Source organism: Lotus japonicus, chromosome 5 (genome assembly GCF_012489685.1).
Source record: "Lotus japonicus ecotype B-129 chromosome 5, LjGifu_v1.2".
Lineage (NCBI taxonomy): Eukaryota > Viridiplantae > Streptophyta > Magnoliopsida > Fabales > Fabaceae > Lotus > Lotus japonicus.
This window is the reverse complement of record NC_080045.1, coordinates 18,267,657-18,284,501: the sequence shown is the minus strand read 5'-3', so window position 1 is coordinate 18,284,501 and position 16,845 is coordinate 18,267,657. Positions and strand designations below refer to the sequence as shown.

At 34.8% G+C, this 16,845-nt stretch overlaps 2 protein-coding genes across 5 annotated transcripts; both read right to left on the bottom strand.

Moving 5' to 3' along the window:
• Positions 1-5,017: 5,017 nt before the first annotated feature.
• On the bottom strand, positions 5,018-16,123 carry LOC130717582 (uncharacterized). 4 transcript variants are annotated; one of them, XR_009012350.1, is made up of 4 exons: positions 15,923-16,123; positions 15,214-15,385; positions 8,697-10,893; positions 5,018-5,894 (listed from the first exon to the last, which is right to left on the bottom strand). XR_009012350.1 is itself a non-coding variant. In XM_057567859.1 (3 exons), exons 2-3 carry the CDS (start codon positions 15,382-15,384, stop codon positions 8,833-8,835), a joined length of 2,232 nt encoding a protein of 743 aa, XP_057423842.1. In that variant the 5' UTR covers position 15,385; positions 15,923-16,123; the 3' UTR covers positions 8,546-8,832. The 4 variants fall into 4 exon arrangements, 2 of the variants coding, with proteins under 2 accessions (XP_057423842.1, XP_057423843.1); XR_009012351.1 differs by lacking the exon at positions 5,018-5,894 and adding an exon at positions 5,908-7,948; XM_057567859.1 differs by lacking the exon at positions 5,018-5,894 and having other exon boundaries at positions 8,546-10,893.
• Positions 15,668-16,623, bottom strand: LOC130719222 (putative glycine-rich cell wall structural protein 1). Its single transcript, XM_057569854.1, has 3 exons — positions 16,554-16,623; positions 16,283-16,464; positions 15,668-15,799 (listed from the first exon to the last, which is right to left on the bottom strand). The coding sequence occupies exons 1-3, from the start codon at positions 16,621-16,623 to the stop codon at positions 15,668-15,670; spliced, it is 384 nt and encodes a 127-aa protein (XP_057425837.1).
• Positions 16,624-16,845: the final 222 nt, after the last annotated feature.

Sequence of the window (16,845 nt, the reverse complement as noted above, 5' to 3'; positions counted from 1 at the left end):
ACTATTTACATGGATCTGCCATTGAAGTTTTATCCAAAATCCATTCACCTCAAGGAAGAAAGAGTATAGCCATAGTCTACCAGTCAATCGGATAATCTCGGATGATGAGCAAAAGCTTTTTTCTCCATAACACAGCCAACCTGCAACCATAAAAGCTTACTAAATGTTCCTTAATTTTCATAAATGCATATCAATATTTTGCAAGGATGCAAACAAGGCACCACTTCATCGTCCAGAATAAATGACTCGGCGTATTTATTAAGGATCAAAACAAGTTGACTAAATTTCATGAGTTAATATTACCTAATACCAATGAAGGTTTATCCATTTAATGCTCGACTAAACAACACAAAATCAGTTAGATGATCATTCAAGAAATGCTTACCATCTTTGACACTGTTCTGATGGAAATTCATTTCATCTATATATATATATATGAAAATAATGTTTCCTTCTAGAAGCCTATGCCACATGGCACCCCCAAATTCTTCCAATTTCCCTCCAAGAAAAAAAAAGACATCCCACTTTTTTGTTACAACATATTTCATCTCTCACCTATTTAATTTCATTTATTATTAATAATTCCTTATCCTATATGATACACTTGAATGTATATTTCAAAAAATATTACGAAATCTATTTCAAAAAATAAACGATTATTTCGAAATCTTTTTCTCACTTTTTAAATTTTAAATATAAAAATTACTTGAAATTATTTTAAAAATAAATCTAACATTAGTTTTTTTTATTACAAATTAAAAAATATAATACACAACAAAAATTGGAATCCTTTGTTTGTTCAACTCCAACAGCAATGTTGATAATAAATATTGAAACTTTTAATTTAAACTATCATTATTTCCTAACCTATAATTTATGTCTTTAACATGTTTTTAAAAAATATATTTAAATTTTTTAAAAAATATATTGGAAGGAAATATTATATTAATTTTACATTTGAAATTTAACTTTCTTCATTATAATAATTGTTGAAAATCTAATTAATATTATTGGTTGTTGGTTTACTTAGATGAGAAAATAATTGTTTTCAAATCAAATAAATATTTTTTTTTCTAGCATCATGATTTTTTGGTAAATTAGAAAATAAGCATCATGTTTTTATTAAGTTTGATTTATTCTTCCAAAATTTTAATCTATATTAAACATTTATCCTTATAATTGTTATTAATGACTCTAATTAATAACTAAAGTCAATGTATATAATTAATTACCTTTTTTAAATTCAAAAATGAAAAAAAAAATCAATTTTTTAAAAATTTTGCTTTTTTTTTTTGCTAAAACTTCTACAAATCAAACAAATAATTTATATGTGAGACACACATCATTAATAAACATTTCATTACTAAACAAATTTCCAAGGTTTTTTCCATTAGCAGACCTTATTATCCTATTTGATCCAAAAAGCTAGAGCATATTCTGGAATTTTTTCTCCAAGAAATGGAATATTCCAAAAATCTATATATATGTGAAAATAAGGTTTATTCTAGAAGATATATGACACATGGCACCTCCATATTCATCCATTTTCTCTCCAAGAAAAAAAATATTCATTCTACTTTTTTGTCACAACATACAATCATGACTCACCCTATTTAATATCATTTAATGTAATTCTAATTTTTATGTAACCTTTATTTAAAAGTTCAAAAATATTTTAAATCCTTTTTAATTGAATTATCACAACAATTAATGTTTTAATTTTTTAATATTTAATATTTAATTTCGATTTTTTATATAACCTTTACTTGAAATTATATTTGAAAACATTACAAATATGATAAGAAAAATTAAATTCGAAAATAAAAAATAATAATCACAATTAGATTAAAACTTATTTCATCCATTTCATCCATTATTAAAAATTCATAATTAGATTAAAACTTTTTGAAAATAATCAATTCTGATTAAAAAAAATTAAATTTTTATTTTCCCTGAAATTATTTTTTAAGATAAATCAAATATTTTAAAAAAATATTACAAATTTGAAAATACGATTCATAAAAGTAATTGCAATCCCTTTTTTTTAATTAACAATATTCTAAATAGTTATAATAAATATTCGTAATTATTTCAAATAGAAATAAGTATTGGATCTTTTAATTTTTATTTTTCTAGAATTCATTTATTTGTTTTTCTTTAATATTATGGTTAAAATGATTTTAAAATATAAATTAATTTTTTTGAAATTCGAATTTCCTTTACTATAGTAATCGTTTAAAATCTAATTATTACTAGATTAGTTGTAAAATGAGTGTGATGAGCAAATAATTTTTTGAAAATAAAATAAATATATTTTTTAAAAAATTTTAGCATCATTTTCTTTTTTTTAATTTTTCGAAAATTTGGCAATTGAATAAATATTCCTATTTTAGATACTACAATTTTGATTTCTTATAATTGAAATTAATGGCTCTAATTAATTCCTACAATTAATGAGTATAATTAATTGTCTTTTGAAATTCAATTTTTAAAAACCTTGATGCTCAAGAATTGATAATTTATTGGAACAATGAAATAATTTGTAAGAAATAACGAAAAAATTTAATAAAATTAGACAAGATTAATTAAAGAATTGAAATTTCAAAAATGAAATATTCCACATTTTCGAAATTAAATTGATATAATTTAATTAATGAATCCTTAGAACATTTAATACAAATAATTTTGTTGATATGTTTAATTTCTGATTAATTTTTCACTGACCAATAATGAATATTTTATTTTAGGAAAAAATTAAGCATAAATAAATCAAAATATTTCAGCATCATTTTGTGCATACCTCCTCGAAAACAAGGTAAGGACTTTCATTTTCCTCCATTTCCTATTCAACTTATACTTCTTCCTCCCATCTTTGGAATTTCTTATGAAAAAAATCCATCATGTTTTTCTCTCCGCTCCATGGTAAGTATTTTCAACTTTCTTCCATATTTTTCATACTCCTCTCTTTCCTCCCTTTCATTTTTCTGTTTCTCAATTCTTTATTCAATTTCATGTTAAGCAACTTTCACCTTCAATTTTTCTTTCATTTGAAACAATTATAGAGAAAAATAATTTATCAATCATGTGCTAGGTAATGCTTTAATTTTATCTTAATGCAAAAATAATTAATTTTGCTATACATGTGCATTGGTTAGAGAATTCATTTGCTCTTTTGAGACATTTATGACATTATTTATTTAATCTATAACATTTTGATATAATTTAATTAATGAATCCTTAGAACATTTAATACAAATAATTTTGTTGATATGTTTAATTTCTGATTAATTTTTCATTGACCAATAATGAGTATTTTATTTTAGGAAAAAATTAAACATTAATAAATCAAAATATTTCAGCATCCTTTTGTGCATACCTCCTCGAAAACAAGGCAAGGACTTTCATTTTCCTCCATTTCCTATTCATCTTATACTTCTTCCTCCCATCTTTGAAATTTCTTATGAAAAAAACTCATCCTGTTTTTTTCTCCGTTCGTCTACTCCATGGTAAGTATTTTCAACTTTCTTCCATATTTTTCATACTCCTCTATTTCCTCCCTTTCATTTTTCTGTTTCTCAATTCTTTATTCAATTTCATGATAAGGAACTTTCACCTTCAATTTTTCTTTCATTTGAAACAACTATAGAGAAAAATAATTTATCAATCGTTTCAGTTTTATAATTTAATTACCCTTTTTTTTTTTTCAAATCCGATCCAATTTTTATCGGTTTGGATTGGATTGGATTTCAGTTTTTCAAAGAAAGTAAAAATCTTGAAATACATAACAAAATAGAAAATAAAATCATAAAACAAGAAGCACTGTAAAAGTTACAGAGACAAGATATCATGCTTAACACTAACATCAATACTGTAAGAAATGAATTATGTACGCACTGATATGTTTCACTTTCGCTGAATGAAAAGAAGACATATGTCTCCTAACTTGGAAAATGTTAAACACATTACTGTAAATGTTTGGGTATACATGGAATACAATATTATAAGTATGGTTAAATGGGTAATTATGTATGTCAAAATTTAAATAAATAAATACTTTCGGTTTGGTTTGGATCGGTACGATTTAGAACATGGGAACTGAAAACCAATCCGATCCATTAGCGTAAATATTGGTTTTTACTATTTTCGGTTTTTCAGTTTTTGGTTTTTTTGGATCGATTTGAGCGGTTTTAATTGGTTTGGTTCGGTTATGAACACCCCTATTTCATGATCCTATTATTTACTTATTCATCCATTTTTTATTCACCATCATATATTGTTTCACCTCTTTTTTAAATCATGAAGGGGAAAGACGAACATCCTTCAATTTATCTACTTGGATTGATAAAATGAATTTTTCCTCCATCGTCCCTGGTAGGCGGTGGTTACCAAAGGTATGATCGAAGAGCCAAGGACAAAAAAGAGGAACGAGTTCAAACTTAAAAGTAATAGTCACATGAGAGTTTATTCAAAAATAAGAGAAGCCTCTGGATCTAAATAATTTTCGTAAATTATCTATTATTTTGGTTTATATCTGGCGATTTTCTCCTATGATTTGATTTGAGTTTTATTAGAAGTGGGGTTTCATTTTGTTGTTACATGTTTTTTTTTTGTCCTTTGGCCACCAGTCACCACGGGGGAAAAGAGCCCCACGTGACTAATCTGGCTCGGGATACGGTAGTAATGTCCCTGACCACAAATGTATTATATTTTCCCTTAGAGGGAATCGAACCCGGACCAGAAGCCTAGGCGAAATCCCTTAAGGAAATGCACGTTCACCAAACATTTTGAATCAAAATATATATATTATTATTAGTGTTATTGCTATTATAAATAGAAACATTGATATGAAAAATAATCAATCAAATATTAATAATTAAACATGTATAAAAAATTAAAATACTGATTTAATGCATATATAAAAATTTGAGTGAATTTAAGTCTTATAATTTAAAATATTTAATTTTTTCATATTTAAATAATTAAAAATTTATAAGTAAAAAGTTGTGGTAGATTAATACATAATTATCACTATTAAGAACATATAGTTGAAACAATTGTTAAAATATATTTACTAAAAAGATACAAAACATAATATTACATGAAATTTAAATTGTAAATAACAAAAGTCACCCGTGCAGGGCACGGGTAATCCCGCTAGTTTATATGAAAATAATGTCAATACCTAAAATTTGCAGTCTCATATACACAAGCACATCTGAACATTTAAATAATACCAATAACAACAACAATAATAATTTTGATAAAAATGCCAACCATACGTTCAGATCCACTCAGACAATGACTTAATTTGAAACCTCAAAAATCTATTCAAGAAGAGACCGACTGATAGGTAACTGGGGTTAGCTTGTTAGTGGTTAAGTGGTGTCAGTAGTTTGTTAGTTAGTTATAGGGTTAAGAGGCATGTTTTCTATAAATAAGTGTGATTATAAATAAGTGTGATTAGAGAGCATTAGGTTATCTTTGGTAATCAGTTAGGTTTTGGGTTTAGAGAGAGAAGTGGTTCTCTTTCTAGGGTTAGAGAGGGTGTTTGACATCTCTCTCATGTATCTTTCCCCTAATTCCCAATTTGGGATTAGGGTTCTTCATCAATAATACTTCTACATTTTCTGGGTTCTATCACCGACCAACCTCTTCACAAAACCTTCCATTAAACAGTCTACCATTGTTCAGCCCAGGTATTTTGTTTAACCCAGCAACAATAAGTTGAAGATAACCCCTCTGCCATTTTTCTAAGCATTTGCATCAACTTTGATTTATAAAGGTGTAACAACTACCAAATTACAAGTAGATTTGAAATCTGGTTAGTGTGTCCTATCATGAGATAACAACACAAATACGTGTACCCCATATCCATGACTCGCCAGGCTATGTCCCTGCAAAAGAAAACTCATTTCTCAATCTCCAATGAGATGGTAATGAGACACAGGTGGATACAAATCCATTGTCAATTGCTAAAAAGAGAATTGAAGTATCTAGTAGCTCAAGAAGTCAGAACATTTCAAGTGAAAATAATTACTAACAACAAGAAAAAGTTAAAGAACCCAGTTCAAGTCAGAAAGTCCGTCAATGAGGTTGAGTCATGAGGCATGGAGGTCTCTCCGCACACCACACTGGACTAACAAAAAAGACCATCAAGAGATGGACACCACATCTTTACCCAAAACCTTAAAACCTTAAGGCATTGGGTTTGTTGTGGGTCTTTACCTCTTATATACTCTTCAACACTTTCACTTCCACCCAATGTGGGACTTCAAACTCACTTGACTTTCACAACAAATGAGTGTTTAGTGGTTGTCTATCAACATAATAGAATGAAGAACAAGATATTTTTTTCCTTACTCCACCCCCCTTACAACCCAAGAAAAGAAAAAGGCAGATTTTTACATTCATATCCATAAAATTAACTTGGTTGTCCAGTTTCCTGAGTGAATCATACTCAATTGCAGCTTATAAAGACCAAACTTTATCACGTGATGGAAAATCCATAATGTGCCAATTGCCACATACAACTGATAACATGCTTAAAGATGAATATTATCAGACATGGCAGCTTTGTAGCTTTTCAGGAATGACTAAATTTCAGTAAGATAGGCTCTCAATCGTGCAAGACATGTTAACCGTTTGATGCAGACCCAGAAAGAATAACATATTAACTTTGTTTTGCTATTAGAAAAAAGGGTAACCTGGTACTTGTTTCAGATATTAATTGATGTCAACCATGGTTTTCTACCTTTTTTTTTCCTCAGGCTTTACAATATTGATACATGGCCAACTAATCTAATAAATACCAAAAGGCTTAAGAGGCTACTCTATGAATGCAAAGCTCGCAATTTATGAATCCTGTCAGAACTCCCCTACAGAAAGACAAACAGTAGACTGGAAGAAGGCTTATACTTTGTCAATAATCCACTCAATTGGAAGAGCAACTGAACCAAATTACTGGAATCAAAATTTTCAGGTGTATTGGAAAATTTCACTTATTTTTTGCAAGTGTTACTTCATCACAATATAACAGATTAGAACGTTTCCTCATGGGAGCAAGTTGACTTGAATCATGACCCCTAAAATATCACTTCCACTTAACAAGTATTAAGCTTATTAAATCAATAACTTAAGCATCATTAACCATTTAACTTCTCATATTAATCAAATTTCTTGCTATAGACTCCTTGGCTACTTCGAGGTAGATTGCTAGTTAAATAACTTTCATACTTGGATAGAATGTGGCGTGAAGTGTCTTTGTGTGTGTGCCTATCATTGCTCAAAACACTATAGAAGCCACAAACAAATATACTAATACATTATAGCACTAGTTAATAAGCTAAAATGAAGACCAGAGAGCAAAAACAGAAACATTTTAAGTAATTATTCAAAAACAACAGAGCGACAAACAGCTGCATAAAAATTGAATATAATGGCTCAGGAAAATAGGATAATTTACTTTTTACATATTTGTAGCATGTTGAGATGCATTTACTTTATGTTTGAGGATTTAAATTTTCAAGTTCAAAAGGTCATTTAATAATTATAGTATACTCAGGGTTGTTAATTGCCCGCTTTGTGCAATCACGCTGTCACACAGCAGAGCGGTCCCAGGCTGCTACAATGCTTCCCATCGTGGAGCGTTTTACCATCGCGGCTTCCACAGCTGCTTTTGCATGCAAATTCAAAGCCGCTACGTGGAAAAGGTTTGATACAGACAAAAAATACCCTCATAACTTCTGCGTTAGGGCCATTAGTTGGGATAATCTTGGTTTAACTTCTCGATAAATGTGAAAAAAAACTGAGAAGTTGACAGACGCTTGCTTTTACATCTTCATGCTGGGAGTCGATTCTTTCTGCATACCCATCAACCAGCCACCGTGTTACCATCGACCGGCCACCGCAGCGCCTCCGATGACAATTTGGCGAGCTTCCAACAACCCTCCTGCAACCCCAATAGCCTTTATCTTAGATCTCTCCATCAAGCTGCCTTCTCGTTTCTGTCTTTTTTTTTTCTTTCTATTTTACCTTATTCCATTGATTCTTTTATAATTTCTTTTTCTCTCTTCGGGTTTATTGCCACCTCTCTTTTTTGTCATTTCATCGCCATTCACTCTTTTTTAAAGTATTTACGGTACGTTTTGTTTATTTTTATTATAAATTATATATCTCATGAATTTTGAGTACCGTCCCTCGTTTATAAGCATTTATGTATAGTGTAGTCTGTAGTGTACATTATATAAAATGTACACTCAGCATAGCAGTCATCCCGCACGCTATACCACTATAGCACTTTCAGGGTCAGCTGCTACACGCCGCTCTCCAGGATTGACAACACTGCAAACACTAAACTTTTCTCTTATATAGTGTTCAGCCTGTCACATCCTGTACTATGTCTTTCAGTTTGTCCATGTTTGCTAGCTGATACCCCAAGCATTACAAAGGTAACAGCAATGAACTCATTAGCACGGTAATGGAGCTCTTATAGCTCCTCTTCTCCGTCTTTAAGCAAGCACAATAACAATCAAAACAAAATTAAAAATAGGATAAATTTCATGTCATTCCATAAACATTCAACAGTATATAATTGATATAAATGTTATCATTTACAAGATGGCACTGGACTATAACTAAGTGGATACCATGGGCAAGCAAAGATATATGATGAATAACAGTATGATGTGCATAATTACCTGAGCAAACTTCTTGAAAATAACCACTGAGAATCACATATGAATTCCATTGAGAGCCATGTGGAAAGAAGAAACATCATAGACTCATAGCTCCTGTGAGGATAAATGAACCAGCAGAGCATCATTTGTAGCAGTATTAACTGTTAAGGTTCTCAAGACTGAATTCTTCCCATCCACTACTGCTTCTTATATACTTATCAGCAATGCCAAATTCCTGATTCTGAGCAACCCGCCTGGCATAGTTCTCAGTTGAAATTGGGCCCTTCTTCAACCTACGGTAATAAACAATATGCCAAGGCCACAACCGAGCAGCACCAAAGAAGGCCTCTGTTGTGGAACTTTTTTCATAATCGTTTGGAAGTTCCAGGCCATAGTTATTGAGAACCATGCACATTTCCTCTGTGGATATGATGGTTGAACGGCCAGAATGGGGATTAACATGAGTTTCAGAAGCTAGCTTCTGAGTTTCTGCTGGAATATCATCCACCATTGATGTTCCAGAATGTGGAAAGCCCTCTGTCTCTTTCATTATTAATGGAGACAATTTCTCAGCAACTGGCTGGGATAAATTTGCCACTCCATCAGATGGGTTTACGAGAGTACAATTTTCATTATTGTCCTCCGGCATACATAGTTCCTTTTCCATGGCATCCACCACTGTGGTGTCTACAGCAGCTTTTCCATTGACAGCAATGCATGTATCCTTGGATTGTATTTGAGGATACTCCAATCCCATTGTGCTGCCAATCTGCTGTCCCTGTGAAACCAAATGATCCACATTCTCACATGCAGTACCATTAATGGATGAGCTTTTTGCATTCAACTGGAATTTAGTTGGAATCGACGATAAAGGCTTGTTAAGTGATACAGATGTAGGGGAGCTTGACCTCCTAGAATTCAAACTTTTGCCTCTATAAGTCCGTGATTTTGACGAAGAGCTTAACTTTGAGGATGACGAATGTGCTCTAGAAGACCCTGATCTTGATCTATATTTGGAAGTAGGCCTGGCCAATGACTTGGATGATTGAGAATTTGAGAGTGAGCGAGATGCAGAGTAATCTGCAGGCACAGGGGATGAGTCGGACCACTTTGATATCTTTGCCCAAGATCTGGTTGGTGATTCACTTTCATTTCTGCTTCGCTTCTTTCTTCCATACTCCCTTCTTCGATGCCTATCAGTTTCATTTATTACAGGTGGTGGTGACTCTTTTCTAGATAGTGCTCGGTTATGTCGAGAACCAGACATCCTTGTACCTCTCTGGCGCCTCATTGATAAAGTATCCCCACTTGACTGCAGCTTCACCAAGGAACCAGATCCAATTTTATTGTCATCTTCAACTCTATGATCCTGGTTAATTCTACTATTCTGCCCAACATCCGACCAGTCATATTTTCTCCCTGAAGAATGCTCTTTCGGACAATTTCGCATTTTATGACCTGATTCACCACATCTATAACAAGTTTGCCGGAATTTGGAATCATTTGGACGATTTGAGGTTTCCTCACCAATTTGAGCTCTGCCCATGTTCTCTTGGGAATTAACTGCAGGGGAACCACCAGAGCAACCCACATGATAATCTCCATTGCCATGCTTCGGGTCATAGCCATGATGAGGTTCATAACGATCAAATCCTAGAGAATTTCCTTTCTCATTGTCAACTGATGGGTCATGAGTTGGCTCGTTCCATCCACCATTGTCCTCCAGGTTAGGAACAGCTCCACCACCTTCATCTGGAAAGCTCCCCCCATAATCTTTTTCCTCCCCAGCGTAATCCTTGAAATCATCTTCATGATATCCCCCCTCTTCACCAGGCACTTCAACAGATTTACCCCTTCCAGCCTCACCCATCTTGCGATTCCTCCATCCATTGAAACCCTCTTTCCTCCTCGCGTAGCCTAAACTGTCAGAATCCCTCCCACGTTGCAACTCATAGCTACCTCTTCTTCCACCCCTATCAAATCTTGTAAAATTTGAATTCGGCTGTTTGTTGGACCATGTCAGAGCCAACCGTTCCCCGCATATATTTCTACCTTTCAGTGCCCTCAAAGCTTTCTCAGCGTCCTCAGGGAAGTCAAACACCACAAAGCCATAGCCTTCTTTTTTCACCCGAACATTACAATGCCCAAATCTACGAAAAACACGCTCGAGTTCCTCTCCCCGAACGCGTTCAGTAATATTACCAATGTAAAGTGACATCTGCAGGATCACAAGATCGAAAATCATATCACATCTAATACAAAGAGCAAAGAACTTTGACTTTTCTTTTCATTCCAAGCAAACACACATCAATGCAAGAACATCCACATTCCTTACAATAGCAAAAACAGAAAAAACAAAGACAACGCTGGAACAGGAATTTCATCGAACACGTGAAACGCATGAATCAAGAACAACGATAAACCCTAACTACGAAGCATAAAGATGATTAACATGTTTCACTCATGGTAGCGATTCAAAGTGTGAAGAGCGTAGCAGAAGAGTGATGAAACGAACCTTCTGGAGCACGCACGCGTGAGGCTCAAGCTCGCTTCGAACACCCCCGAGTTAACCCGAGTCGACTCGGTTAGGTGAGTGGAAATCGAGTGATCGAAACGACGCGTGGCGAGTGGTGGTTATGGAAGTGTTGAAAACTGAATGGAACGAAGAGTGTGGTGAAATGGAGAATGAAGAAATGGAATCAGTTACAGTGTGTGGGGTTTGTTTGGGGTGGAGATGAAATGAAGAGTCTGCTGCGTTGCGTTTGTTATAGGTTTTTGGGGGAATGCCAAACGTCTGCTACTCGCGTTTGTTCAAAAAAATTCACTTTTTGTTGAAATTCACTTTATGTAAAAAAATATAGTATATTTAAAATTTAATTTGGCTTCATTTTTTATAATTCAGGTCAATCAATTATTTAGTATATTTTATCGTATTAAAAAATGTATATTCTTGAACCAGCACCTAACCGCATAAAGTGACTGGTCTAATTTTCTAAAATATTGATAAGAATGGACATATTTTGTTTGTTCATTGAAAAATTTTAATAGTTAGTGTTATATTTTGATTAACTTTGCAAATAGTGAGGTTTTATGGCTTCTTTGTTGTGTCGGAGATTCTTCAACTTGAACTGCTGACTATTTTTAATGGGTTGAGTTTGGCTTGGGATAAGGGTTACCGCATTGTTGAGTGCTTCTCAGACCCCCAAGAAGCGTTGTCCTTAGTGTTTTTGGGGCCTTCTCCCCGACATAGTCTTGCACCGCTTATCTGGGATATTAAAGACTTATTGGAGCGTCTGCAGATGGTGGATCTTAAGCATACAGGGTGAGGGAAATGCTTGTGCGGACTATTTGGCTAAGCTGGGAGCTCGCCAGGATGACCCTTTGATTTCGGTGATGGCTCCTCCTGAGGGTTTTGGTAGTTTGTTGTTGGCTGATTCTATGGGGTATCCTTTGTGAGGTCGTAGGCCGGGGCTATCCCGTTTTTCTTTCTTTTTCTGTTTTGTTTCGTTCCCTTTCTTTTCATACCAAAAAAAAAAACTTTGCAAATAGTGAGTATATGTATGGTTATGTAATTATCCAGTGAATATTGACACGGACATTAAGCACTCGTTTGGTACACGGTATTAAACATAATAGTATAAGCTTATACGATACATTATGGATTTATCTATTGTTTGGTACTAACATTGTATTGTATAAGTTTATCCATCAATCAACTCTTATACATTAAAATGATGAAATATTTAATCCACCATATAGATGATGGATAATTCATGATAAGAGTTTGGAGTAGAAGCTACATGAAAATATTTAATCCACCAACACATTCAATCGCCACCACCACCCTCCACCTCTGCCCCCACCGCCACCACTAACGCCACCTCCACCACTGCAACCACCGCAACTATCACCATCGCTATCGGAACTGTCACCGCCACTGCCATCATCATCACATTCCAACACCGCCACCACCTCCACCGCCACTACCGCCACCACCAATGCTGCCATCACCGCCCTACGACACTAACACCACAATACGCTCCACCAACATTACCCACCATCACCACCACTGCCCTCCACCATTACCACCAGCGTCGCTGCCGCCAACGCTATCGGCACGACCACCACCACCACTGCCACCCCCATCATTATCACATTCCTACACCACCACCACCTCCACCACCTCCACCGCCACTACTGCCACCACCCAAACCACCACCACCAATGCTTCCATCACCGCCCTATCAACAACACCCACCATGAGCACCAGGGGCGGATTCAAACCTTATATATCAGTGTGGCTAAACATAAAAGAAACTATAGACTAAAATATATTGAAAATATAATGAAGTGTATTTACAATGAAAATCGTCTACCATCCATGTTTTTAAAATGAGCTCAAATAACATCATTGTTAATTGTTCCAAGAACATCTCTTTCTATAAAAGTTACAAGACGATCATTTAATCATTGATCACCCATTTTGTTACATAACTGACTCTTCACAAACTTCATAGCTGAAAAAACACGTTCCACGCTTGCAGTTGCTACCGGCAAGACTAAAGCCAACTTCAGAAGCTTATAAATTATATCAAATGTGTTGCACTTTTTTGTTTCCACAAGTTTTGCACAAAGATTTGAAAGTCCTTTTAACTTTGCAAATTTTGGATCACACCGAACATTTCTAACATAATTCTGAAGCTGATGTCGCACTACCACTTCCGGAACATCTACAAAATCATTTGGATAAAGTTCAACCATCCTCAATAATTTTTTCACATCAAAAGCTTCAAATGATGATGAGGGACTCAAACATGAAACACATTGTAAAAGTTCAGTATTCTCTTCATCAAACCTAGCATTGAGTTCATGCAATTGCAAATCTAAAACACTAAATAAACACCCATGCTTATAATGATGCAAATTAGAAACACTAGAAGTGATAGCATGTCGTCTAGGTTTCTTCCCTTGCACATACGGTGCATCCAAATGAGGCACATCAATATCATGCTTATTGCAAATTTCCATAACCTTAGACGTAAGTTCTTCCCATCCATCATTCCTCATTTCTTGTAATTCTTGTTTGGTGGCTTGGACAAGTGATAAAGCATTCAAAAAAGATCTTGATCACGCTTTTGTAGCGCTTCACTTAAATCATTTGTAAATCCTAAAATCTCAACCATCATGTATAACATGAAAATAAAATCAAAGGACTGAAGCACTTCTAGCAAAAGCATTGTTTCACCATATTTCTCAAATGACGGATCTTTCCCGACTTCTTCAAGTACCTAAATAATGGCACCATATAAAGTCATCAATCTAGTGAGATTCCTAAAGTGGGAACCCCAACGAGTGTCACCCGCTCTAGCAATGGACGATTCTTGATTTAATCCACTACCAGTCTCTATCTCACCCTTTTCAATCAATTTAGCAAATTGAGATACTTGTTTGTCCCGAAGCAATTCTTGTCTCTTGTTAGAAGACCGTATGAAAGTAACAAGCATACTGACATTCTCGAAAAAACCACTAACATCTTTGTGAGTCTTAGCACATGCAACAAGTGCCAATTGAAGTTGATGGGCAAAACAATGCACATAATAACCGGATGAATTTTCATTTTGAATTAAAGTTCTCAAACCACCAAACTTACCTCGCATATTGCTAGCTCCATCATATCCTTGCCCCCTTATGCTAGATAAACTCAAGCCATTAACAAACAACAACTTCTCAAGTACCTCCTTAAGTGACTTAACACTTGTTTCTTTAACACTAACAATCCCAAGAAACCTTTCTTTTACCAAACCTTCATTATTAACATAGCGAATAACAACATCCATTTGTTCTTTACCAGCAACATCACCAGATTCATCAATCAAAACACAAAACACATCATCCGCAATATCACATACAATTTGTTATGTTATTTCACATGCACAAGCAGTAGCAAGATCCTTTTGAATCTTAGCTGCAATCATAAAGTTATTTCTCGGAGCACAATCTATTGCATTAGCTATCTTTGGGTTAATTTCCTGTAGAGTGTCCACCAACTCAAGAAATGGCCCCTTAAATAAAGAGTTAAAGGGCTCGTAGCTCCCTCTAAATGGCATACCACATCTTAAAAGAAAATTAGTAGCTATAAGATATGTGTTTACACGAACACGATATTCGGAATTCATTTATTTAGTTTGATTAACAAATGCAGCCTTGATACTTTGGTTTGGGTTCATGAGATTGTAACTCTTGTGCACATAATCAACATGAGTATTGGAAGAAGTAGCATGACTAGCCAATCTTTGAGCATTCTTCCAATCATCAAACCCCTCTGTCACAAAGTGATCTGCCCCGTATTTAGAGACATTCTTAAACAAAAAACATGGCAAAAAAATGCTAGGTCCTTCGATTCACTATAATCAATCCAATCATACAAATTAAACCAATTTTTGCAAAATCTACGTCTTTTATTACCTTTTTTAGTCCAAGGGTAAACAAAATTGTGAGGAGGTTGATGAAGACCTATTTTTAAATAAGTTTTTCTTACCTCATTTTGGATGTCAGGATGATAGCTTGAAATTGGAGGCCTAATTCCTGGATCTGTTTCCAACAATTCATAATCAACAACTTTAATACCCTGACTTGGAGTTTCTGATGCTTCTAGATTTACCGAAGAAGTAGCTTTGTCTCTAGGAAGCACAGGAAAAAATTTCTTCATCCTAAAAAGAGACAATGAAACCATCAAAAATCAAAAGAAAGCAACAATTATGTTTTGCTTACAAACCAAACCCATAATACAATAAGCCAATAAGAGTTCAACAAAGAAAAGGTAAATAAATAAAAGAGACGATAAACAAATGGAACACCAAACAACAAGCAAAATAGAAATAGCTGATGGCATTTGAAGCCATTGCACACCACCAGGCACCAACGCAGCCAAATCATCAATTAAAGCACCAACAAGCTCACGTTTTTTTTCACGTCAATAAAGCATCTTCAGTTCAATTTTGCACCAAATAGCAGAAGGCCTTTTGAATCAAGCATTCAAGCAACAAAGCATCATCATTCATCAGTTCAATTTTGCCAAACTCAACAATTCTCGACACCCCATAATTACACAAAGCATGAAAATTCTAAAGCAATAAATGATCATATCGGTTAAAAAGATAACCCCAGGTGGGATAATCGAATGCAATTCAGAATAACCAATCCCCAAACTCTCTAAAAAGAGTTCGAATTCATTGATAGGGTTGTACCTGAGAAACTTCTTCAATGTTCGACCAACATCATCAGCATCTTAGACATTATGGATTCGACAAAATGCGGCGAGTTTCGGCTGATGAACTCGGCGTCGAGGAAGTTGTATCTGCGGGTTAAGTTGAGGTAATCAAAGAGCGGAATAGGACGTTTTGACAGCGAAACAGAGAGAGTGTGTGAGTCTGAGAGAGGCACGAAAACAGACTACAGAGAGAGGAGATCTTTTGGTTTAATTTTTTAGGTATTTTTTTACTAAGCATCTAAATTTTTTTTCAAAAAAAAATAAAAAAACTGGTGTGGCTAAAGCCACACTCAACCTTCAAGTGAGTCCGCCCACGATGACTACCGCTCTCACTAACGCTACCTCCACCACCATCATCACCATTGCCACCATCGCCATCGCTATCAGCATTGCCACCACCGTCGTAACCACCGTCATCACTGTCACTTCCAAGATCACCACCGCCGCCGCCACTACCTGAACCTCCACCACCACTATCGCCACCACCCGAACAACCACCACCAATATTGCCATCATCACCTTACGACATTGAAACCACAATACTCTTCACCAACACCATCCACCACCACCACCACGTCCACATCCGCCACCACCACCGCCCCCACTACCATTACTAACGCCACCTCCACCACCACCACCACCGTCATCCACCACTGCCTCCACTTCCGCTGCCACCATCGCTATTGGCACTACTACCACCATCACGATCACACTTCAACACCACCATCGTTGCCACCGCCACTACCGCCACCATCCACTAACATCTTCATTTTTATACTATCGATCATCATTCAATATTTCACAAAACATAGGATTATATTAATTTAAACGAAATAATAAGTTATACAGTGTATGATGAAGCATTGTATATCAAATTATTGTCAGGCCTAATATTATCAT

Coding starts and splice junctions, on each gene's coding strand:
- LOC130719222 (XM_057569854.1), bottom strand. CDS start 16,623: ATGGTGGCAGCGGAAGTGGAGGCAGTGGTGGATGACGGTGGTGGTGGT. Junction 16,465..16,553: donor TGGAGGTGGCGTTAGTAATG/GTAGTGGGGGCG, acceptor CAATGTCGTAAG/GTGATGATGGCAATATTGGT. Junction 15,800..16,282: donor ATGATGGTGGTGGAGGTAGC/GTTAGTGAGAGC, acceptor TTATTGCTTTAG/AATTTTCATGCTTTGTGTAA.
- LOC130717582 (XM_057567859.1), bottom strand. CDS start 15,384: ATGAAGAAATTTTTTCCTGTGCTTCCTAGAGACAAAGCTACTTCTTCG. Junction 10,894..15,213: donor ATCCTGACATCCAAAATGAG/GTAAGAAAAACT, acceptor GTGATCCTGCAG/ATGTCACTTTACATTGGTAA.